Raw genomic sequence first — 23,116 nt, forward strand, 5'->3', positions numbered from 1 at the left:
TATATATATATATATATATATATATATATATATATATATATATATATATATATATATATATATATATTTTGCCGAATCTCTTTTTTTTGGTAAATGTAAATATGTATTAAATACCCGAAAACGAAGTACAGATACACAGGACATACCCTGGCATAAATAAAAGCACAAAACTACGCAAGAAAAGCACAAAGGTTTCAAACTAAACAAAATTTATATCTACCTGATTCAACTCTAAGGCATCAAGAGGAGCAATAGTCTAACTATAGATGGGAAAGGAAGATGACTATTTCAGTCCCTAAGATGGAGAAAAATAGCTGGTCGTCCAAAAACGAGAACATACTAACAGGCAAAGAAAAAGCATCCAAGGCCTAACAGATTGGTGCTATGGCCTGGGCACAGATGAGGTGAATCACCATAGCACTCGCCCAACTAAACCTGCATGTGAGTTACTAAGATAGAGGCCATTATAAACATCAAGAAAAAAACAAGGTGCAGCAAATATACGAGAATTCAATGAGCAAAGACCAAGAAGAAAGGAAAAAAACAACGAGCCAAATTTTTATTTTTATTTTTTGGGAAGCAAAGGAACAGGCAAGCAGCCGGGAAACTGAGGAAAAGATTCAAAGGCAACGAAAAAGAAACCAAAGTCTTGGAAAAAGTCATGATTTAGAAATGTGATGTTTGCTCATATTTAATTTGTTAGTACTGTGAAAGTCTAATTATGATAATATAAATCTCTATGGCATTGGCTTACAATAATAATAATAATAATGTTGTCTTGAATGCTGTTCGGTACGTTCTGAATGTATTGGATTGAGAGCAAGTTTTTTTTTTATTTGAAAACATAAAGAGCAAGTTATACTTAAGTTTGGATGGCTAATGTATTGTATCGGCATCTAAGGAGGGAGGGCTGAGATTGTGTTTGCATGATTGAAGAATTATGTATATACTGATTGCATCTAGGAATGGACACGAAAATTCCGTCCAAGACTCAACTGAAATTCTAACCGACACTAAATGGGATGAAAATTATGCTTGGATTGTCTCCAATGTATGTGTGCTTGGACACTGATAAGGAGGAGAATGAGAAGTGAGAAGCTAGAGACTTGAGGCAGCTCTTCGTTCTGTGAAAACTGAAAATAAGCAACAAAGCTCATTATCCTAGGAATTGGGTATATAGAATGCCACTCTAGTTTTAATGCCCAGTATCTTTAACATGGGCTATGAATTATCTTTTATTTTTTAAATATATTTCAGAGTTGACTTGATCGGTTATGAATTTGCCCACAGTTTCCATACTGCTTATAAATTTCTTAAAAATAAAAATAAAAATGATCCAAAGAACAAAGTTTGTGTAAAAATGATTCACCGTAGCGGCAATTCAATATTACAGTAACACGTTTAGAACAGTTTAAGTAAGCTACCAAAACAAGATAGTTGCTCAGGTTTTAACATGAAAACCCCTCCTAGTTATTTCTCTATATCTACTTGATAGTTATAGTAAAAATAGGTTGAGTAGGATGAAATCCTTGCTCGGGTTGTCGTTCTCTCACTCATGATAGCTGTGTTGTAGAGTGAACTAGGCCATTCCAGAAGCATAGGGGATATGACTGCGCCTGATCCATGCATCACCCTCAAGGTACGCTCCAGGAAAAAACTGCTTAGCAACCTGTGGAGAAATGTTCTTCTGGATACCCTTCCAGTTCACCCTTCTAGCGGTATTAGATCCTGGGCCGCGGTTCTTATACTCTGCGTACCAAAGGGTATTCAGTGCAAAGTTGCCCTCCCATGGAGACCAACCTTCTGGGGCGATGAAGCCGTCAATGAAAGAGAACATGATGATTGTCCTGGAGAACTCCTTCCATGGCCTGCCGAGGTAGACCTTGACGGGCGGGTGGACGGCCTTGAGGGCGGGATCGGGGAGGATCTCGCAGTTTTGGAGGACAGTGCCGCCGACACTTCGGCGGTCCTTTCTACCTTGAGCCGTCACCATGCAGGCCTGATTCTCCATTGGCTTCCTCACGATCATCTTGCATTTCTGGAAGACCGCCGCGGCGTCCCCGAAGATGAAGTCGATGGTGCCGGTGATGGTGCAGCCGCGGTAGAACTGGCGGTAGGAGTGGGTGTAGAGGGTGTCTTGGTAGGCGTCGATGTGGCAGTTATGGACCACGACCATGTCAGCTGAAACCCTAAGAGCCACGGCTTGGTGCTTCGCGGCGCCTGCCCTATTCTCGATTGTGAGGTCCCGGCAAACGAACCCGTCTCCCTCAACCGCCACCGTGGCGGTCTTATAAGTGCCGACCCCGTCGATGAAATTCTTGCTTCCGGTGATCACGGTTTTGGTGGGGTGCTCTCCCAGGAAAACAATGTTGTTCATCTTCCTAGGAACAATCACGTATTCATTGTACACGCCGGCCTTAATGAAGATGACGATTTGGCGGGTGTTTTTGGGCGGGATGGAGGCCAGAGCGCTGCTGATGCTCTTAAATTTCCCACTTCCGTCCTTGGCAACCACAATGTCGGCTCTAATGGAGTTCGGGTGAGCAAGTAGGAGGCGGCGAGTGGGGGCGTCTACGAATTTAGGGAATTCTTCATCAGTGGAGTCTACTCCTTCACCACCTTCAGTATCTTCCAACAATCTACGACTGATCCCAGGGATTTCCAAGGTCTTGAGGAATTCGGTGAGTTTAGTGACCATAGCCAGGCCGTTGCTGGTGAGCTCCATGGCGGTTTTAAGGAGGTGCTTCATTTTCTCGCCGGTTTCGCCGGTGGTGTTCTGGAAGGCATCCAGGCAGGTATCTTCGAAAGCGATGGCGGCGCTGAGCCAAACCTTGAGGTCGTTACCTGATTCGGCGTTGACGGTAGTAGATTCCTCAACCTTGTGAGAAGACCTCTTGAGATCTTCAATGGAGTGGTCTAGCACCTCCTTGCATATTTCCAGTGCCTCGTGGGTCCTAGGGTCCTTGTCCGCCCTCTTCAGAAGCTCGGACTTGGAAACGGTTTCGGCGAGATTCTCCCACGCCACCGAGAAGGCCGCGTTCATAAGCTTCCGCGGGTCGTGAGAGTGATTAGCTCTGGCCAAGCTCTTCTCGCACAGCTCCTTGTAATCGGTTGACTCGCAAAGCTGCTTCACCGACTGCTGCAGATGCTCCGATTTCCCAATCGCGTCCGCTATGCTGTCCAGCGAGAACGCCGCCCTCATAACCTCGTGTGCACTCATCTTACCAACGGCGTTACCCTCAGGGTTCTTCTCTACGCAGGTCTCCTTATCGGTCTCACCTGCGGCGCACGACCCAGACCCGGACCCAGACACAGATTCCGCACCGCTTGTGGGACACTCGCTACCGTTACAGGAAATGGCGAAGGTGCCGGACTCATTGGCGGTGGCGACCACCACGAAAGCCAGGAAGAGGAGGGAAGCGATGCCAACAATACCCAACTTTTTATTCTTTTCTGTAGACCCCATTTTTATATGTTTTTTAATAGGCTGTTGAATAGGGACTCGTATTTTAGGGATGCCTTTGAGGCTTTGATGATTGAAATGTGCAATTCTGAAAACCCTATTTATAGCATTGAGAGACAATCAGGAGAGCCACAGAAAATATAACAAACAAGTAACAACCTTCTGTAAGTTGAGAAAATTGAGGTTATTCAGATATATCTTTTACCAGTAACAACCGGGAAATCCGGCGAGGTTGATCGGAGGGAAGGAAAATCCGGTAAGGCATTCTAAGATGCCTGGTTTAACCATGGACCAAAATTCATATATTTCTGACTGGTCCGACTATGTGATCTAGATTGATTTTTTTTTTCTTCCAAATTTTGTGACAATTTAGGCTCTGTGTGATATTAGATACTATTTGGGCCACAAGGAATTTAGTTCATGTGTTGAATGGAGGGAATTATGTTCCCGTTTACGTCATGACTTTGATTAGCGTAATATGATAATATAGTCCCTATTAGGTACATTTGGAAATGTAATCGCAACATATATAGTATGTGCTTTACATCAAAATATATATATATATAGATTTTTATTCAAATGTGATTGCGTCCTTACGTGCGGCTGTGCGGTTTACACCACCCAATGTTAAGAAATGCACCACTCAATGTTACGAAATGCACCACTCAATAACATTGAGTGGTTGAAATACACCACTCAATGTTATTGAGTGGTACATTTCTTAACATTGAGTGGTGTAAACCGCACGGCCGCACTTAAGGGCGCGGCCATGACCCTATATATATATATATATATATATATAATTCTTGCTAATGGCGATATATTTAGATTTCTATTTTGTTTAGTATTATTCTTATTTGTTATTAATATTTTTGTTTATATCATTATTTTGTTTAATATTCTTCTTATTTGTCTCGTATATTTTTGTTGGTTTTTTTTACTTTTGGACCGTCGACGGTTAGCCAACACTACTATTAAAAACGAGCATATGAGAAATATAAAAAGAATTTAGAGAATTTAGAGAGAATACGTAATATAAAAAGAATATAGAGAATTTAGAGAGAATACGTAAGTATTTTGTATTACCGAACGAGAATTGTTTGTCTCTTCCCCATGTATGGAGATGTATTTATATATATTTTGGGATGACAAAAATTTGTGTGAGACCGTGGCAATTTGTCACCAAGGAACCAACTAAGTTATATACCTATGAGGGCTCAATTAATTAACTGTTACTATACTTTTGAACTCCAAACTTAAGGGGCCACACATATCTTTGTCCGCTAGGTCAAGATGAACAAATGTAATATTATTAAATCAAGTATAAAATGTTTATTACTTATATAAGAAAATGTAATACTTTGTTAAAAGTATTACATTTGTCCTCACAAGTATTTCATTAACAAACATGTAATTCCTGATTTTGTATTACATTTGCTAGTATAAGTATTATATTTACATATTATAAAAAATAATATATCTTTAGAACTTATATAATGTACTTTTAATATATATACTTTTTATTCCTAGTGTTAGTAATTTTGTAAACCATGATCCATGAAACAAGAATTAATGATTGTTTGGTCCCTCGAGGCCTCGACTATATATACCATAATTATTAAATTGATCACCAACTATCAATTTTAACCAATTAAATTCTTAATATTGATTTTGTATCCGATTTAATCCTCTGTAATTACTAAATTGGTCCTCGATCAGTTTGATAGAGGACCAAATCGATTACGAAATCAATAGTTGAATCAAAATCACTCAAAATTAATAGTCGATGACTAATATATTTGATAATTACGACATAGTCCAACATAAAACCATGATTAATTAATGGAACAATGATTGCTATTTACGAAGTCGAACTCCAATAATTTTTGAAGTGGAGTTTAAAATTTCACTGGATCACCTTTAACTATGATCAACCACTATGCTAATTCTGGGTGACATTTATTGAAACCGTGTGGTATGGATAAGTCTGAAGTGTGAGGTGACCTCGCAACTTTGGTCCACCAATAATTCCATTCCTTCAATTCTCGACTACACTCTACTCTACTCATCATCTTCTCTAATCAATCTCTCATGTCTACACTAGTGTCACAGCGCCTCTCCTTCCGAGAACGCGGAGTGGTCTTTGAAGAAGCCAAACGGGTAATCACTGCCCACTCCCGCCATTTCTTTGCGCTTTGCCATCTCTTTCTCTTTCCCTTATGCTTCTCCATCATCATCTACCCATCTCTCTTCACCGCCTTTTCCCAACTTGATGGTTTTCACCCCCTACAATGGCTACTCTCCTTCACTGCCGACCCCACTCATCTCCGAGCCCGACCTATCCTCTTCGCCCTCCTCTTCGACCTCTTTGCTCTCTGCCTGGCCGCTTGCGCCTTGGGCACTATCATCTATAGTACTTTCAATGGGCATCACGGTAGACCCGTGACGCTTTCTTCTTCCGTTAAATCTCTGTTGGGCTCCTTTTTGCCCATACTTTCCACCCTAATCGTCTCTCAAATAATTGTGTGTTTGGTGGGTATTGGTTTGGGGGTTTTGGTGGCGCTTCTGTTGACTGGGCTTCGAATTGTCGGTGTTGAAGTGAATTATTACGACAACTACTCCTGCAATTGGGGTTTGGTGATTTTCTATGTGGTTCTGCTTGTACCCATCATTGTATGGCTGCAGATTAACTGGTCCTTGGCGTGTGTGATTGTGGTGGCGGAATCAAAGTGGGGGTATGAGCCCTTGCGGAGAAGTGGGCAATTAGTGAAGGGGACGAGGGGGGTAGCGGCGTCGATTTTGGTGCTTTACGGCCAAGTGTTCTTGTTGATGGTGCTTTGTACTTCACTGTTGGGCAAGATTGGTGCAAACAGAGGGGTTTTATTCTGGATGGGAACAATTATTGTGGTGTACGGTTCAAGTTCAGTTACTGAGCTGATCCTTTACAGTTTAGCCGCAAATGTGGTGTTGTATATCTACTGCAAAGCCTTGCACGAGAAGGGAGCGTTACTTGAGATTGCAGAGGTAGAGGGCAAGGATGCGAGCTTGGCTTTTGGTGGTGGCAAGGTTTCTCAAGTTGTTAATCATGGTTGAGACTTGAGAGAGAGCCTTGGTATATCCGTATATATATATTGCCGAGTCTCTGTTATGTCCTATTTGAAGTAATTCTCTTGTAGTGTTACAAATTAAAGTTATGATTTTTAGAAATGTGATGTATGCTCATATTTAATTTGTGAGTAGTTATGATAATACCTCGTTCTATGGCATTGGCTTACAATAATAATAATAATAATAATGTTGTCTTGAATGTTGTTCGATTCTGAATGTATTGGATTGAGAAACAATATAATATAAAGTGTTTGCATGATTGAAGAATGATGATAAGTTGTGCTGTTGTTTCTTCCCAAAAGATTGAATACCTAACTCCAAGGGTCCGACAGAACATCTCACTTTTAGAGGATTTAGGAGGTTGCTCCCACCTACACTGTGGCTAGTGAGACTCAATTTTGGTTTTTCTTTTCAAATTTTACCATTGTGATCAATTGAGTTATCTATGCGATCAGGTTGTTTTGTTCTTGCATATACTGTATTGATTGCATCTAGTTAATGAAAAACATTTATGCTTTATTATGCTTGGATTGTCTCCAATGTGTGCTTGGACACTGATAAGGAGGAGAATGAGAAGTGAGAATAGACTTGAGGCAGTTGCTTCGTTCTGTGAAAACTGAAAATAAGAGAGCTCATTATCCTAAGAGTTGGGTATATAGAATGCCAGTATGCCACTCTAGTTTTAATGCCCAGTATCTTTACATGGGCTGTATGAATTATTTTTTATTTTTTAATTATATTTCAGAGTTGACTTGATCGGTTATGGATTTGCCCACACTGTCCAAATTGGTGTAAAAATGATTCACCGTACCGCCAATTCAATATTACAGTTACACGTTTATAACAGTTTAAGTAAGCTACCATAATAGTTAGGAATCTTAGTTGGTCCTAGACCTTCATCATTCCAGATTCGTAGGGAATCCCACTTGGCTTGATCCAGACATCACCGTCCAGATACATTCCAGCAGTAAACTGCTGAGCAATATCTGGGCTAATGTTCTTCTTGTACCCATTCCACTTAACCCTAGACGCCGTTGAAGCTCCCGACCCGCGGTTTTGATACTCCGCGTACCAGAGGGTGTCCAGTGCAAAGTCACCATTCCACGGAGCCCAACCTTCGGGGGCGATGAAACCGTCGATGTAAGACTGCATGATGACCGTCCTGGAGTACTCCTTCCAGGGCCGCCCGAGGTACACTTTGACGGGCGGATTCACAGATTTGAGGGCGGGGTCTGGGAGGATCTCGCAGTCTTGGAGGACGAGGGTGCCGACCCCGCGGTGCTCCTTTCTGCCTTGGGCGGTCACCATGCAGGCCTGGTTCTCCAATGGCTTCCTCACCACCATCTTGCAGTTCTGGAAGACGGCCGCGGCGTCCCCGAAGATGAAGTCGATGGTGCCGGTGATGGTGCAGTCGCGGTAGTACTGGCGGTAAGAGTGGGCGTATAAGGTGTCTTGATAGCCATCGATATGACAGTTGTAAAATATGGTCATATCGGCTGAAACCCTAAGGGCTACGGCTTGGTGCTTCTCTGACCCTGCGCTGTTCTCGAATCCGATATTCCGAGCAATGAAACCGTCTCCTTGGATAGCAACGGTGGCGGTGTGATAGGTGCCGATCCCGTCTACGTAATTCCGGTTTCCAGTAATCCTGGTTTTGGTTGGGCCCTCTCCTAAGAAAACAATATTGTTCATCTTCCTTGGAACCTCCACGTGTTCCTTGTACACACCGGCCTTGATGAAGATGACAACAGTCTCCTTGTTTTTATAAGGAACAGTTTTTAGAGCCTCAACGATGCTATTATATTTTCCACTTCCGTCCTTGGCAACCACAATTTCGTGTTTAATGGAGGCCGGATCAGTGGTGAGGAGACGGCGCGTGGCAGCGTCTATAAATGGCGGGAATACTTCTTCTTCTTTAGTTTCAGCTGCTAATAACCTACGATTGAATAATCCAGGGATTTCCAAGGTCTGGAGGAGCTCTGTGAAGTGAGTAGTCATAGCGAGGCCGTTGCTGGTGAGCTCATTGGCGGTTTTAAGGAGGTGTTTCATCTTCTCACCCGTGTCGCCCGTGGTGTTCTCGAAGGCATCTATGCAGGTCTGCTGCTGTGTGATGGCGCCGCTCAGCCAGACCTTGAGGTCGTTAGCGAATTCTTTGACGTTCTCCATGTTAAAATTCTCGACCTTCTCGAAACACCTCTTGAGATCGTCAACAGAGTTTTTTAGCAGCTCCTTGCACGTGTCGAGCGCGTCGGAAGTTCTGGGGTCCTTGTCCGCCTCCTTGAGAAGCTTCGACTTGGAAATGGCGTCGGTGATGTTCTCCACCGTCACCATGAACGCCACCTTGATAAGCTCTTTGGGGTCGCTAGTGTCCTTAGCGCCCGCAAGGCTCCTCTCGCAGGTCTCCTTGTAATCCGTTGGGGCGCAAATGGTTTTCACCGACTTTGTTGCGGTTGAAACCTCGCCGGACCCGGAATCGGCACCGCCAGGCCTTCTGCCGGAGACGGTGGCAGCCACCACGCACGCCACCAAGAGAATGGAAGCGACGCCGGCAACAGCCACCTTTTTATTCTTTTCTGCCGACCCCATTTTTGATAAACTCTTGAATGGGGTCTCTTCAAAGGTGATGCCTTTGATCACAGATGATTGAAATGTGCAAGAATTCAAACCCTTCTTATAGCATTCAGAGAATATCAGCAAAGCCACAGATGAAACTAACAACCTTCTGTTGACGAAATTGAGGTTGAGAAACGTTGTAAATTAAACCATCTCGTTATAACTCCGCTATGTTAGTTAATGGTTACATATAAAGAATCTTAATGTTGATGTCTAAATCACAATTCATAATGATTACTTATGAACCTACTGAATGCATGCATGTCTTTACTTTATGACTTTTTGGAATAGAGAGATGTAACTCAAAGTTTAATTATCATCTTCTCTTTTCAACTTAAACATAATTTTTTTCATTATAGATAGGATCCAATTGAATTTGTTTATATATATAAATTGAATGACTCAATTGCATTTTTTTGTGCAGTACAGTAGTTTCATTTATTTGAGCATTATTTCTAATTAGATACATGTCTTTTCTAGAACTATGGGCAAGTTTCAAACAAATATTGGATTCCATCTATATTTGTCAAATCTATGGAGATTATTTTAATGATAATTGGTATATTTGAATTTATTTCTTTCTAACAGATCAGACATTCAAAATTCATTTATAAATAGAAGGAATAATGTTAAGGAGAAAAGACACATAAGATATCTTAGTTAATTAATTTCAAGCTAAGCGTTCAAAAATCTCTATACGCCATCTATCAAGTTCTTAATTAATAAACTCAAGAATCTAGATATATAGCTTCTTAGTTGGGGGATCATTCAACATGTGTATTGAATTTGTTGCTTATCTCTACAAAAGGGTAGATAGATGAAGAGTAATAGCGGTTGTCCTATGAAAACCTTTACAAATTAGTGTTGCTAGCTTAGTAATAAAAGCACTCAATTTGTTGATTCATTGAGGCGGATCTAGAAATCTTCGCTAATAGGGGTGAAAGATTAAAAATTAATGAGATATTTTAAAAAAATACTTACACTAAGCCATCAAATATTGTTGATTAAGGATGAAAAATTAAAATACATTAAAATGAGATTTTAAAAAATCAAAAGAAAATATGAAATATAATTAATTAGATAAAATAGTTCAAATAGAAAATACATTATAAATCACTCATATCATTAATTTTTATTTCGCCATTTCAGGAAGAAAAAAAAAATGAATACAAGTAAACAAAAACTAAACTTTTTCATTAGTTAAAGGTATTGTAGTAAACAGACATTTGGAAAAATTACAACATATATATAGAACAAGATCTTCACAGTCAAAAATGTGGTGAGGCAAAACCACCAACTAATATCACATGCAGCATTTTACCTATAATTACCTCCCTCATCTGATACAAAATATGCATACATTTCAGTAAGGCATTCACTATCATCCATGAAGAAGAAAGTGGATGAATCATTTCCAGAATGCAAAAATAGGTCTTTGAAATCCAGATTTTTGACCAGACGCATTAGAAGTTATGTCTTCTACCCTCCGAAATCCAATCTGCAATTAGTTTGAGTATATTCAAAACATCGGTTTGTGCTGCTTTATTCACAGATATGATATACAACATCATTGGTATTGACTGGGGAAAGGAGAAAAATGTACCTTGTCCAAAAGTATGTCCTGAAAATCTTCGGGATAGATCTTTATATTTTGATAATTACTTCTAGCTGTCTGCAAAATAAGGCTAGAAAATTTTAAACAAAAGCTGAGGAATTAAGCTTTCTAGGATCTCAATGGTACTATGAATTCCTACTATGCGAAGACCCAGGAATGTTACCTCCGAGACAAGACGATTTTTATTATATGAACTCCAGGGCTGCGGTTCCAAAATAAACATACCACCCTGCAAAGGGTTAGAAATGTTGAGCCAATTTCAATGACAACATTCATATAACTAAATTCTGGAGATTATTTAGCATATTAGTACCGGTTGAAGAAGCCTCCAGGCTTTCACAAATAAGGTGATTAATCCCTCATCACCCCAATTCAACTGCACCCATTTTGACACACTTAAACTGCAAAAAGAAAATGGGAATCCGTTGTAAAATAAAAATATGAGCAAGCAAAAGAAAACTCAGTACAAGTAAAAAGAAAGTAAAGTTGCAACTAGCCCAATAGAATGTAAGGCACAATTGTATGTACCATATAATTGTATCAAAATGCATATTTTCTGGTGGATACCAATTTCGAATGAAATTTGCTTTTTTAAAAGACACTATGTCAGACAAATCTCTCCTTCCCGATGCATGAGATTCTTCAGAATCATCCCTTGTTCTGCCATTAAGAGACTCTGCTAAATGGCCCTCCAAACCATTTAACCTCTTAGAATCCGCTTGTTTAGATGTTTTCAGTAGCCGTTTCTGAGCCCTTAGTACTTTCTCGAGATGCCAATAAGAATCCTCAACTCGATCTGTTGAAGAATGAACAACTCTGTCATGCTATACAATTGAATTAAAATGTCACAACTATCAAATTCCACATTAACTATGATTATTACTAATTCATAAAAGACAGAATTTAATCCACTGTTGCTATTAATTAGAAGTATGATGCCATCAGACTGAATTCAAAGACCAAGAAAACAGCTTTCTCCTTCCATTTTTTCTGGTTTTCCCTCTTCCTTTAGAAATGTGTACAGATGTTAGCTATATATGGAATATGTACAAATCAATCACACAGCTGACTAAACTGAATGAGAAAAGAAACTAAAAGCATAGTTCTGGTTACAGTTAAAGACCACAAGTCATCTTCAACATGAACATCAGTTAGGGTGCTTAACATTCAAAAGTAATCACTCAAAACACTTCCGCTAACCCATTGGGTCAATGACCAAAATGACAAAATGTTTAGAGTCTTGAAACTAAATTCCAACCCTGAATGATAAAGATTACTCCTAAACAAATAATACAAGAATGGAAAAAGTGAAATGATTAAACAAAACAAGATTTTACAGGGGAAAAAAAAAAAACAAAACAAAACAAAACAAAAAAAAAAAAAAAACACACACACACACACAAGCACTATAAAAGATTAGGTCTGAGAATTTACCACTATCGATGTCAATTCCAAGAATGCTTCGGCAACAAAACTTTTGAGCTGTAGACAGAAAATATTCACCAGTCATAATCAATGACTTCTATATTTTCTCCCTTTTTATCCATCTAAAAATTAAAGCTATTAAAATTTCAAATGCATACCAATAGCAATTGTAACAGCTCCACTATTGCAGCCAATATCAAGACAATTCTTGCCTTCAAACCATTCTTTCTTCATAGCCTTTAACCTAGGATCTTCATCAAAGCCAATCTGAACACAACATAACAAGTAGGTGAAACTCCACTTCGGAACTAAGGAATAATTCCAACCCACTTTAAAAACAAATGTATAAATTGCATACTCTAGAGCTAAAGAAAAATCACATTTTTAATCCTGAATCATTCATATTCAGCAACAGCAAAAATAATAATAATAATAATAATAATAATAATAATAATAATAATAATAAATGTATTACATATGCACTTGTGTGTATATAGCAAAGGGAGGGGGTTGATACTTTATTGCACTAATTAGCTGAACAGCCAGCAAAGTTCCCTACTAAAACTTAAAGTTTATATTAATGATTGGGTATCCAAGGGAATTGCAAGCTATTAATAGTTGTAAGCGTCTTAGCATATGCACATATGTACATGATAATATATTTACAGGTAGAAGTGTAAACCAAAACACACTGTAGACAAAGAAGCCAGTATGGGAGGTTACTCTGTATCCATAGTAGTTTCTATAGTTCCCAAATATTGCAACTTCCTTGTGCTTTCTCTTATTTGTCCTCACTGGATTTTGTTCTTCTCCTTTACAATTGTTATCCTTCTTCTCCTCTTCCCACATTGTCTCTAGGTGCTCAACTGCAGAAGCAAAATTCAAAAAGGGTAAGGGTTAGGATCTTGAGATTCCCCTTACTCTCCTGCATTTCCCATTTTATCCATTCCTTTTGTTCTTAGTTGGGGCAACAGAATATGCACCATTGCAAGTGGATGTGGTGTCCAGTTTTATACTTGTATATGTGGTAAGCTACGTCCCTGTTCAAATCCTTCCTCCCTATCCTCACCAAATGTACTCAAAAAAACAAAGAAAAAAGAAACAAATATATATATATATATATATTTGTAAATAGGTGTAAACAATTAGGCCATTACATATTGCAAAACCTCAAACAAACTTTTTTAAGACAGTCCGTGAAACAGAAAGATTAACAAATTATTCCACAATTAATAATTAAAAATTCTATTGTACCATACTTGACTACTTGAGACTCAGGATTAAATTTCTCAAACACAGTAACTCGGTTATTTATCAAAAATTTACATAAAATATTAATGAACAATTAAAGAAAATATAAAAATTTCAAACCCAATAACATACTGTCCAGACTACAGAATTAATTTTCAAACACTAACAACAGAGTCCGGTGAGCACTATACTATTTTGTATGAAATCCCTTTTATCCAGAGAGTCGCAGCAATGGCAGCATATGATGTATGAAATCCCTTTTAATGTTAATATGTAAAAAATAAAAGTTTACCTTGAGCCATGGATTTAAAGTGACTCAGTGAAGCAACTGACTAGCTGAGGGGCGAAGCTGAGGTGAGGTCCACAGAGCCGCTGAGTGCCTAAGTCCCGTACGGACGCCGCTGAGTGCCTGAGTCCCGCACGGACGCCGCTGAGACTGCTAAGTTGATAAAGTGAGGTCTGACCGTATGAGGATGAGAGGACTGAGGAGCGAGGGCGTGAGGGAGTGACCAGCTGACCGGAGTGTCGCCGAGGGCGGAGGCGGCGAGAGACGAGGGAGAAGTGGTGAACCGTCGTTTGAAGCTGAGAGGCCGAGAACGGAATAAGGGATGGATTAGGGCTATGGTATTTTGTGTTTTTTATTGGGCTACGCTCAAAACATAAAATTATTTTTTATGGGCTTTTGACAGAATGAATGGCAGACTGGAAACATTGGACTTATTCCCTTACTAGTTTTTCTTATGCGCGATACGCAAAATATAGGTGCCAATGTTAATATTTTATATTAAAATTTTAAATTTATTTAGATTTTAGATATTTAAATTATTGTAAATAATAATAATAATGTAAAACATTTTTATAAATTTTATATTTATATTTTAAGAAATAACTAACATATAACTCCAATATATAATGTGTATATATTATTATTATTATTATTATTATTATTATTATTGAAGAAAATAAGAAAATATATAGTAGATGCATGTGCATGGTAACAATAGTGGAAAAGATAACAGAAGTTATAACGGTAGAGGAATATTTGTCTAATACATTGTAAAGTACAACTTTTATAGCATAATGTACAAAAAAAAAAAACTTAACGAAAAAAACGGACATATATAAAGGGTATAACCTTCATTCACACTTATTATGTTTTTATATTCGTTATCGACCAAAACCGAAAGTTAATAACTGTTAAATAATCAAAATACCGATTAATCGAAAATAGTTTAACACCAAAATATCAAGTTAATAACCGTTCAAAATACCGAATTATCGAAAATAGTTTAACACCAAAATACCAAATAACTGAAAATAGTTTAACATCAAATCATGAGAATCATCTCTTTATAAAATTTTGTTTCTTGGAGTATAAAATGAGGAAAGATCTTTTTATACTTTTTAAATGTCTTCAAAAAACAAAAAGATCTTTCCTCATTTACAATCCCAAAAAAAAAAAAAATTAAAATTTCATAAAGGAATAACTCTTTTCATTTTTTCATGATTTGAATCTAATTTCAAGACATAAAAAATAATTGAATTTGAATATGATAGTACACTTCAAGCTCTTTGAACCAAACACTCCCTTATACCTGCAGTTAATCATTTTTGTACAGGTAAATAAATTAAAATCACATAACATGTTAACTACATATACATAAAATAGTAATTATATACACATAAATTATTAACTGCAAGTACATAATACATTAGCTGCATGCAAATAATATATTTATAGGCATATAAACTGAATAGTTACAAGTACATAATATATCAATTGGTAACAAATAATTTAAAAATTATTATGATTTAATGTCCATATTGCAAGATAGACCCTGACTTATGATATACCAATTGCGTAATCTAAGGTGAAGTTAATCCTAAACTTAGATTACTTTTAGGCTAACTCAACATAATCTTGACTAAATACAAGATGCGAGTTGGGCTCAAATCAACCCATGTGCCATGTAAATCTAGACCACATATATTGTTATATACGAGTAAGTAAGGCTAATTAATACATTATTAGGATAAAGATATTAAGAAACCTAAAATAATTTTATAAAAAAAAAAAAAAAAAGAGAAATAAAACTCCCAACCCCTTTCCACAATATAAGAAACGACAAGATGACGGAAGCAATTCAAACAAATCCATTAGAAACAACATAAAAAATTCAATGTACCATCCAAATGGACAACATACATCTTAACTTAGACTCATACCTCACAAGTCTCACCATATTTAATGATATTTACTTTGTTGTTTTAAACACCCCTACTTTTGAACCCAACATACTCCATAAATAAAGGTAAATTTATACACATATTAATATATTACGAGTACAACTTTTACTTTCTCAATTTAAAGTTTGACTTTATAGAATTCCAATTCGATTAGGTGTCTTAATTCAATACGGAGGATTTTTTTAACATAAGGTAAATCAGTTGAATTTGCAAAGGATAATTTCAATATATTGACGTGTATTTTATCTCTATTTACTTCAAAACAATGTTGCAAAAATCCTGCCTAGCGGCCTAGCGTATTACCACAATCGGTGGTTTAAACGGCCGACCGACTAAGCCTCTTAGGCCTCTTAGTTGGTCGATTAGCTATTTGTTTATTTTTAATAGGTTATTTTACACAAAACAATGTCGTTTTAAATGAAATATTCTTAAATTGTTCAAACTCGAGATGTTTTTAGGCTAATATTTAATATTTTAATATTATCTATTAAAATATTAAATAGTTTATAATTATTAGTCTCTAAAAAAAAAAATTTTAAAAAACAAATTAAAAAAATACATGGACATCTAGACGCTGATTAATCGCCGCCGAAACGCTCTAGGGACTAGGCGTCCGAGGAGTCCCTAGCGATTTTTTCGATTATGCTTAAAAATGTGGCAATAGGTTATTGTTAAACTGTATTATAACTTTAACGGTAATTAATTATTTTCTATTTTTTTGTTAATTTGTTATAATATTAAATGCAAATATTGAATTTTGTGAACATAAGGATATGGAAGCAATATTCCTCTTAACAAGAAAATAAAAATTAAAAGAAAAAAAAAAAGATATGGAAGCAAATCTTGTAGAAACTCCCGTCTTAATGACAAAGAGAATAATAAAAAAGAAAGATCTGTGATATAAGGCTTCAAAGCTACAGTCTTTGCATAATCTGCAAAACAATGAAAGCTTATTTGAAGTAGAAAATAAGCAAATCAGCATACCACTGGGCCAATACTCAGAACCCATTATAAACTATCGCAAATACCATTGAAAAGGAAAGGTAAGATAAGCCACCTCTAAAGTATAAGCACTGTATCTCACCCCTCCACCTGCCTTCTCTTTTTAGTTCTTATTATGCATATGCACATTCACGATACGCGCATATAATAAAAAATTAAATGGGAAGGGAAGTCATTATGTCTCCCTCCCTCGCTGTCATAGAAAATAAATTCTGTGATCTTATGCTCTGACTCTCCGAGCAGTATTAAATTTCTGGGGAGTGTTTTTACAGCAAGCACTTTGGCTTTTTGTATTTTGTTTACTTTAAAAGGTTGTTCAACAATTTGGATGCTAATATCCCAGTGCAAATACTATCATATTCTCCCAAATATAATTTTCTATTCTCTCTGCTCCGTCCATGCGTCAGTGGGTGTTACCTTGAAAGTTCCTTTTTTCTGAATTTGAAATTTCTTGAATTCGCTTTGGAAATGATTTTCTTGCAGTTGTGAGAGGTATTGACATGGATCTAGAGTCTGGGTCTTGCCAGAATCGTGCAAAGGTGTGAACTTTTTTTCTTTTTTCTTTTTTATTTTTGGTTAAAAGGCTCAAATGTGTGAGATGATCTTTTTCCATTTTTATTTCTTATTAAATTTGGTAAATTTGGGAATTGTTGGATTTTTGGGTTTGCAGAGGGAGTCTTGGAGGCAAGTTTTGATATTGGCATATCAAAGCTTAGGTGTTGTCTATGGTGATTTAAGCACATCACCATTGTATGTGTACAAGAGTACTTTTGCTGAGGACATTGAGCATTCAAGAAGCAATGATGAAATCTATGGGGTTTTGTCATTTGTGTTCTGGACTTTGACTTTGGTTCCTCTTCTGAAATATGTGTTCATTGTGCTTAAAGCTGATGATAATGGTGAAGGGGGCACATTTGCTCTTTATTCACTCCTCTGTAGGCATGCTAAGGTGAACTCATTGCCCAGTTGCCAGTTAGCAGACGAGGAATTATCCTCGTTTAAGAAGGACATAATCAACCCTGCCCCTGCAACTCTTGGGGGGAGGCTGAAATCTAGTCTGGAGAGGTATAGAGTATTGCAGAGATTTCTCCTTGTGTTGGCTTTAATTGGAGCCTGTATGGTCATAGGCGATGGTATTCTTTCACCGGCCCTCTCAGGTATTTACTGATTTATTCTCCAAAATTTTCATCGGTTTTGTGATTGTTAGTATGCATATGGATTTATTCCTGTTCAATTTCCCGCAGTTTTTTCTGCAGTTTCTGGTATTGAACTTGCAATGGCTAAAGAGCACCACAAATGTAAGATTCTCTAGTTTCTTTTGTGATTTTTTATGTTATTCACTAAATTAACAGATTAGTGCTTGATGAATTTCCGCTACATGAGCATGAGGTCTTTGTACTGAATTTAATTCTCTGACTATTGTCAAGTAGTTGGGAGTTGGCTCACTTTACTGTAACTTTTCCTAGCTATATATGCTTGATTAGCCCAGGAACAGCTAGATGATTGCAAAGACTAGAATTATGATCTATTAAAATAAAGAATTTTCTTTATTATTAGGTCAGCATGAAGAATTTTTAGCATGAAATCGTTGCCGTGAAACTTGCCATTATTAGGCCATTTTTGTCTCATATGATGATGTAATTCCATTGGTAATTATCGCATTACTTTGCTGTTCATAGCAACCTCTAATTAACCTATAATTTATTATTGAAAACAAATTTTTTGACAACTTAAGGATTAAGAAATATGGTATTAATCAAGTGGGTGCACTGCACACAAATATGCCATAGGCATTGAATTTCATATCCGACAAAACTGCTTATCTTTAAGATTTGGGTGCTTCATAAGAGAGAGCATACGGGTTTATAAGATCTTTGGTTAGACTAGCTAATTGATTGAATTCAGTCTTTTAATGTGGTTTGGCTTATGTGCATTATAACCCAGTTGAGTGACATTGGCTAGTTGGCTTCCTTCTTGGAGTGCACAGGAATTGCTTGCTTGCTTGCTTATGATGTTGGTCGCTAATTTTCAGAGAACTGTATGTTAATATTATTTTCTATAACAGAAAGTTGTACTTTCTGCCTCCCTAAATTTGATAATTTTGCAGATATAGAGGTTCCCATTGCTTGTGTCATCCTGATCGTCTTGTTTTCCCTTCAACATTATGGCACTCACAGGGTTGGGTTTTTGTTCGCTCCTGTGGTCATAACATGGCTTCTATGTATCAGTGCTATTGGTTTATATAATATTTTTCGTTGGAATCCTTTTGTGTATCAAGCACTATCACCATATTACATGTACAAATTCCTGAAGAAAACTCAAAGAGGAGGCTGGATGTCGTTGGGAGGGATTCTCTTATGCATAACGGGTTAGTACATACTTGCTACATTTCTTTCATAGTTAATTTTATATACATGAAAAAGCTCTTTGCCGCTGTTTCTAGTTTATGATTGCATAATTACCTAATATGGTAATATGTTGCCTCACTCTTCTGTCAGGTTCAGAGGCGATGTTTGCTGATCTCGGGCACTTCACTCAAATGTCTATACAGGTACACATTTCAGATTTTTTTTTTGAGAAATGGTTTATAATGAGCATTTCGATCACAATAATCACTTGGATATTTTACCAAGAAATGCTATTTTATTTTTCCAGATTGCTTTCACATTCATGGTTTATCCTTCACTTGTCCTTGCATATATGGGGCAAGCTGCTTATCTGACCAAGCATCACGATTTTGAGAGTGGCTACCATATTAGCTTCTACATTTCAGTTCCCGGTACATCTAAGGTTCTTGTTCTTTGTGGGGGAAAATATTATGTAATTTTTGCGTACTAAATTTATCTGAAACTTCTCTTTCAGAGAAATTAAGATGGCCTGTTTTGGTGACTGCTGTACTAGCTGCAGTTGTGGGGAGCCAAGCTATAATCACGGGAACCTTTTCAATTATTAAACAATGCTCTTCTCTGGGATGCTTTCCGAGAGTGAAAATATTGCACACATCGTCAAAAATGCATGGTCAGATTTACATTCCAGAGATCAACTGGACGCTGATGCTGCTATGTTTGGCCGTTACTATTGGTTTCCGAGACACCAAGCGCCTGGGTAATGCATCAGGTAAGCTAGTTTCTAAGCTTTTTTACTCGCTTAATTGAAGCCATAAACTAAATAGACATTTCGTGATAAATTGAATTCCCCTAAATCAAATCTACATTACAAAACTTAGTGCAGCACTTCGATATTCACCCCCTGCACCTGCGAGCCTTAATTGCACAGTTTTTACCTGGCTTTGATACCACTTGTTAGGACTAAGCGCGTACCACTACGCCAAAAGTTATAGCTACTAGTGAAAGCACAACTTTATTTCCTTATACCACCACATTTTCGAGAGACAAGGTGTGCTGGACTTGGCCCTTCAGGTCCCCGCCCAACAATCCCCTTAGCTACCTGGTGCTAGACTTGACACTTCACTAGCCTCTGCCCAACAAAGTGCATACTCATGTTTAAGCTGTGAACAAAGAAAATGCTTTATCAAAATCATTAATGAACAGTACTATACAAATAGTTTTATTATACTTTGTTGCTATTACTTGCTCATCGTAACTTTATCTTGTACTTTTTTTTATTGCATCAGGTTTGGCTGTGATAACTGTTATGCTGGTTACAACTTGTTTGATGTCATTGGTGATTGTGCTGTGCTGGCACCGGAGTGTCGTCCTTGCAATTGGCTTCGTGCTCTTCTTTGGTACAATGGAAGCATTTTATTTCTCGGCTTCTCTAATTAAATTTTGCGAAGGAGCGTGGGTGCCCATTGCCCTGTCCTTCCTTTTCATGATAATCATGTGTGTTTGGCACTACGGGACCATCAAAAAGTACGAGTTTGATGTCCAAAACAAGGTCTCCATCGACTGGCTACTTAGCGTGGGTCCTAGCCTGGGGATTGTACGAGTTCGTGGCATTGGCCTCATACACACCGACTTGGTCTCGGGGATCCCGGCTATATTCTCTCATTTCGTCACCAACCTTCCAGCCTTCCACCAGGTCCTGGTTTTCCTTTGTGTTAAGTATGTCCAAGTTCCTCATGTTAGGCCCGAAGAGCGGTTCCTCGTGGGGCGTGTTGGCCCCCGGGAGTACAGAATGTACCGCTGCATTGTCAGGTACGGGTACAGAGACGCTCACAAGGATGACCTAGAGTTCGAAAATGACCTCATCTGCAGCATAGCCGAGTACATCCGGGCAGGAGACCCCACGAAGGACGACGAGGAAATGGCCGTGGTAGGCTCCCCCTCGACTCACTTAAACCGAGTCCAAGTCTTCCAGGAGGACGGTCATCACGAAGGCGAGCCCTCGTCGTCATCCGGGATATTAGAGCTCCGGGAAATAAAGTCTCCAAGAAAACGGGTGAGGTTCGTCGTCCCCGAGTCTCCAAATATCAACGCAAACGCGCGGGGTGAGATGCGCGATCTCATGGAAGCGAGGGAGTCAGGTATAGCTTACATACTAGGGCATTCATATATGAAAGCAAAGAATGGATCAGGGCTTACAAAGAAGATGGCTATAAATCTTGGATATGAGTTCTTGAGAAGGAACAGTAGAGCACCAACATATGCATTCAGTGTTCCTCATGCTTCAACTCTAGAAGTGGGAATGGTGTACAATGTTTGATTTTGAGTAACATAGGCTGATAAAATTATACTAATAAACTATGTATGTACATGCGGCTTTACAACTAAAAAAAAAAAAAAAAAAGGGAGAAAGAGAGAATGGTGAAATCTAACGGCCATTAGATGGTGGGTTAGTGTAGATCAGTTGACTTGAATCTGGGCATTACAGGACCTTATTTGGACTGTCATTTCCAGTTGAGTCAACATACATTGACAATGTAACTGTAGTTAAATTTAATGTTTCTTGTTTATATAATAGAGAAAAAAATGCCAAACTTATGCATATATCTGTTTTCACATTTTCCTTTTATACTTTGTAGAGCTTTGTCTAGTCTTGTTTGGTGGAAGGCTACATGTCTATAGACTGTAGTTGCTGCAACCTTCTTGAAAGAGTGCCAACGTTTTCCATGAAAATTCATCTTCTCTAACATTTCATACCAGATTACCAGAACTTTAGATGTTAATTTGGTTTTTCAATTCTTGAATTTTTTTACCCAAGTTTTTTTTTTTTGTTTTTGTTTTTTTTTTTTTGTTTTTTTGCTTAGTTACTAAATGGTCTACAAATTTTTGGTTTATTAGAAAATGGCATTAAAATGTTTTGAATGTATTTAAGGGATGACAAAGTACTTTCAAATGAGTTTGGAAGTGAAATGTTTATGAAATAAGGAAATGCAACCTAACAAAATTTCTATGCATTATATGGCATACTGGTATGAGATAGTGGTAGGCGACACTCATTACTTACGAATAATTTTTAAAAAATTATATTTGATGTGGTAAATACACTGAAATCTCTAAGTACGCCTACATATAGTCTATGAAGTAGGTGCGTGAGCTCAGGTAACTTAGGCAAGGGATCAAACTCTCTCGAGTTAAGATATATTGTCAGTGAGAAAGTTTCAAAAGTCCCACATACAGGTATTAAATGCACTATTTATAGAGGTTAGGAGAAAGCATATGCCGGGCATTTGACATGCCCACCACTGCAAGTGTTCCACACGCACGGGTGCAGTGGGCGGCACTTCCAATAGGTCCATATGAGTGACAATTTCTAGTATTGTATTGGTGCGAGGCGACCAGTTGGAGCAAGATGATGTTGTTTGTCCCTTAATCCGGGAATCCTATATTCAGGTAAACCCAACCTGAGCGTGTGGGATCAAGAAGTTGATTCCAACCGTGAGGCGTAAAGCTAACTGTGATCAGCTCCATGGAACGACATTACACTTGAAATCGGGTTGTGTTCAACCCCGAAGGGGTCGGTTTTGCTAGGGTTGTGACCCATGTGACTCAAGGTGTATATACTGAGTAGGTTTACGGTCGTACGAGCGAGGGATATACCTTATCAATATTCTTAAGTAATATTGATTGATGTGAGTAAGTGAGTTTGATCATGAACCTAGTTAGTCATATCAAATTGTTTTCTACAATGTAGAGAGAGTTAGAGATGTGCAATAAGTTGTTGTCCAATGGTGAATTAATTTAATTAATAAAATTAATAATATTAATTCATGATGGTAAGTTGGGGTTAAAAATGCTAGCACCTTCAAAATCCCAAAGGGCTATAGCCCTTGATTGCCATATTTGTGCAGAGCTTATGTTCAGAATTCTACGTAAAATAGAAATGTTTGTTGCTCTATCTTGTGCTTATACGCAGGTGAATGAACAAAGAAATCGAGTATTTTGAGGCAAAGTTTCGAGTCAGATTCGTTTTCAATTTAGATTGGGTCA

The 23,116-nt window shown here is 37.9% G+C and overlaps 5 protein-coding genes across 10 annotated transcripts; 2 read left to right on the forward strand and 3 right to left on the reverse strand.

Moving 5' to 3' along the window:
* Window positions 1-1,332: 1,332 nt before the first annotated feature.
* On the reverse strand, window positions 1,333-3,517 carry LOC116005217 (pectinesterase-like). The gene has a single exon (XM_031245479.1). The coding sequence runs from the start codon at window positions 3,464-3,466 to the stop codon at window positions 1,580-1,582; it is 1,887 nt and encodes a 628-aa protein (XP_031101339.1). The 5' UTR covers window positions 3,467-3,517; the 3' UTR covers window positions 1,333-1,579.
* Window positions 3,518-5,554: 2,037 nt separating this feature from the next.
* Window positions 5,555-6,556, forward strand: LOC116004787. The gene has a single exon (XM_031244957.1). The coding sequence runs from the start codon at window positions 5,555-5,557 to the stop codon at window positions 6,554-6,556; it is 1,002 nt and encodes a 333-aa protein (XP_031100817.1).
* An 801-nt stretch (window positions 6,557-7,357) lies between these two features.
* LOC116005101 (pectinesterase-like) lies at window positions 7,358-9,224 on the reverse strand. Its single transcript, XM_031245343.1, has one exon. It carries the CDS (start codon window positions 9,155-9,157, stop codon window positions 7,460-7,462), a length of 1,698 nt encoding a protein of 565 aa, XP_031101203.1. The 5' UTR covers window positions 9,158-9,224; the 3' UTR covers window positions 7,358-7,459.
* A 1,133-nt stretch (window positions 9,225-10,357) lies between these two features.
* On the reverse strand, window positions 10,358-14,088 carry LOC116004152 (probable RNA methyltransferase At5g51130). 2 transcript variants are annotated; one of them, XM_031244080.1, is made up of 9 exons: window positions 13,768-14,088; window positions 12,948-13,090; window positions 12,383-12,491; window positions 12,234-12,281; window positions 11,328-11,595; window positions 11,113-11,200; window positions 10,963-11,028; window positions 10,788-10,856; window positions 10,358-10,682 (listed from the first exon to the last, which is right to left on the reverse strand). In XM_031244080.1, the coding sequence occupies exons 1-9, from the start codon at window positions 13,775-13,777 to the stop codon at window positions 10,593-10,595; spliced, it is 891 nt and encodes a 296-aa protein (XP_031099940.1). In that variant the 5' UTR covers window positions 13,778-14,088; the 3' UTR covers window positions 10,358-10,592. The 2 variants fall into 2 exon arrangements, 1 of the variants encoding a protein (XP_031099940.1); XR_004094739.1 differs by having other exon boundaries at window positions 10,628-10,682; window positions 10,788-10,869.
* Window positions 14,089-16,551: 2,463 nt separating this feature from the next.
* LOC116003509 (potassium transporter 6-like) lies at window positions 16,552-21,673 on the forward strand. 5 transcript variants are annotated; one of them, XM_031243399.1, is made up of 9 exons: window positions 16,552-16,765; window positions 17,208-17,263; window positions 17,395-17,881; window positions 17,969-18,022; window positions 18,832-19,092; window positions 19,223-19,275; window positions 19,380-19,503; window positions 19,587-19,841; window positions 20,359-21,673. In XM_031243399.1, exons 2-9 carry the CDS (start codon window positions 17,225-17,227, stop codon window positions 21,387-21,389), a joined length of 2,304 nt encoding a protein of 767 aa, XP_031099259.1. In that variant the 5' UTR covers window positions 16,552-16,765; window positions 17,208-17,224; the 3' UTR covers window positions 21,390-21,673. The 5 variants fall into 5 exon arrangements, with proteins under 5 accessions (XP_031099259.1, XP_031099261.1, XP_031099260.1 ...); XM_031243398.1 differs by lacking the exon at window positions 16,552-16,765 and adding an exon at window positions 16,796-17,035; XM_031243401.1 differs by lacking the exon at window positions 16,552-16,765 and having other exon boundaries at window positions 16,795-17,263; window positions 19,626-19,841.
* Window positions 21,674-23,116: the final 1,443 nt, after the last annotated feature.

This window comes from Ipomoea triloba, chromosome 14 (assembly GCF_003576645.1).
Source record: "Ipomoea triloba cultivar NCNSP0323 chromosome 14, ASM357664v1".
Lineage (NCBI taxonomy): Eukaryota > Viridiplantae > Streptophyta > Magnoliopsida > Solanales > Convolvulaceae > Ipomoea > Ipomoea triloba.

Bases quoted from the DNA above. Each gene is read 5' to 3' on its own strand.
- LOC116005217 (XM_031245479.1), bottom strand. From the start codon at position 3,466: ATGGGGTCTACAGAAAAGAATAAAAAGTTGGGTATTGTTGGCATCGCT.
- LOC116004787 (XM_031244957.1), top strand. From the start codon at position 5,555: ATGTCTACACTAGTGTCACAGCGCCTCTCCTTCCGAGAACGCGGAGTG.
- LOC116005101 (XM_031245343.1), bottom strand. From the start codon at position 9,157: ATGGGGTCGGCAGAAAAGAATAAAAAGGTGGCTGTTGCCGGCGTCGCT.
- LOC116004152 (XM_031244080.1), bottom strand. The intron at 12,492-12,947 runs GTAACCTCCCAT...TGTTGTGTTCAG, and splicing joins GAAACTACTATGGATACAGA to ATTGGCTTTGATGAAGATCC. The intron at 12,282-12,382 runs GTATGCATTTGA...TTCTGTCTACAG, and splicing joins AGCTGTTACAATTGCTATTG to CTCAAAAGTTTTGTTGCCGA.
- LOC116003509 (XM_031243399.1), top strand. From the start codon at position 17,225: ATGGATCTAGAGTCTGGGTCTTGCCAGAATCGTGCAAAG. The intron at 17,882-17,968 runs GTATTTACTGAT...AATTTCCCGCAG, and splicing joins TCTTTCACCGGCCCTCTCAG to TTTTTTCTGCAGTTTCTGGT. The intron at 18,023-18,831 runs GTAAGATTCTCT...ATAATTTTGCAG, and splicing joins GGCTAAAGAGCACCACAAAT to ATATAGAGGTTCCCATTGCT.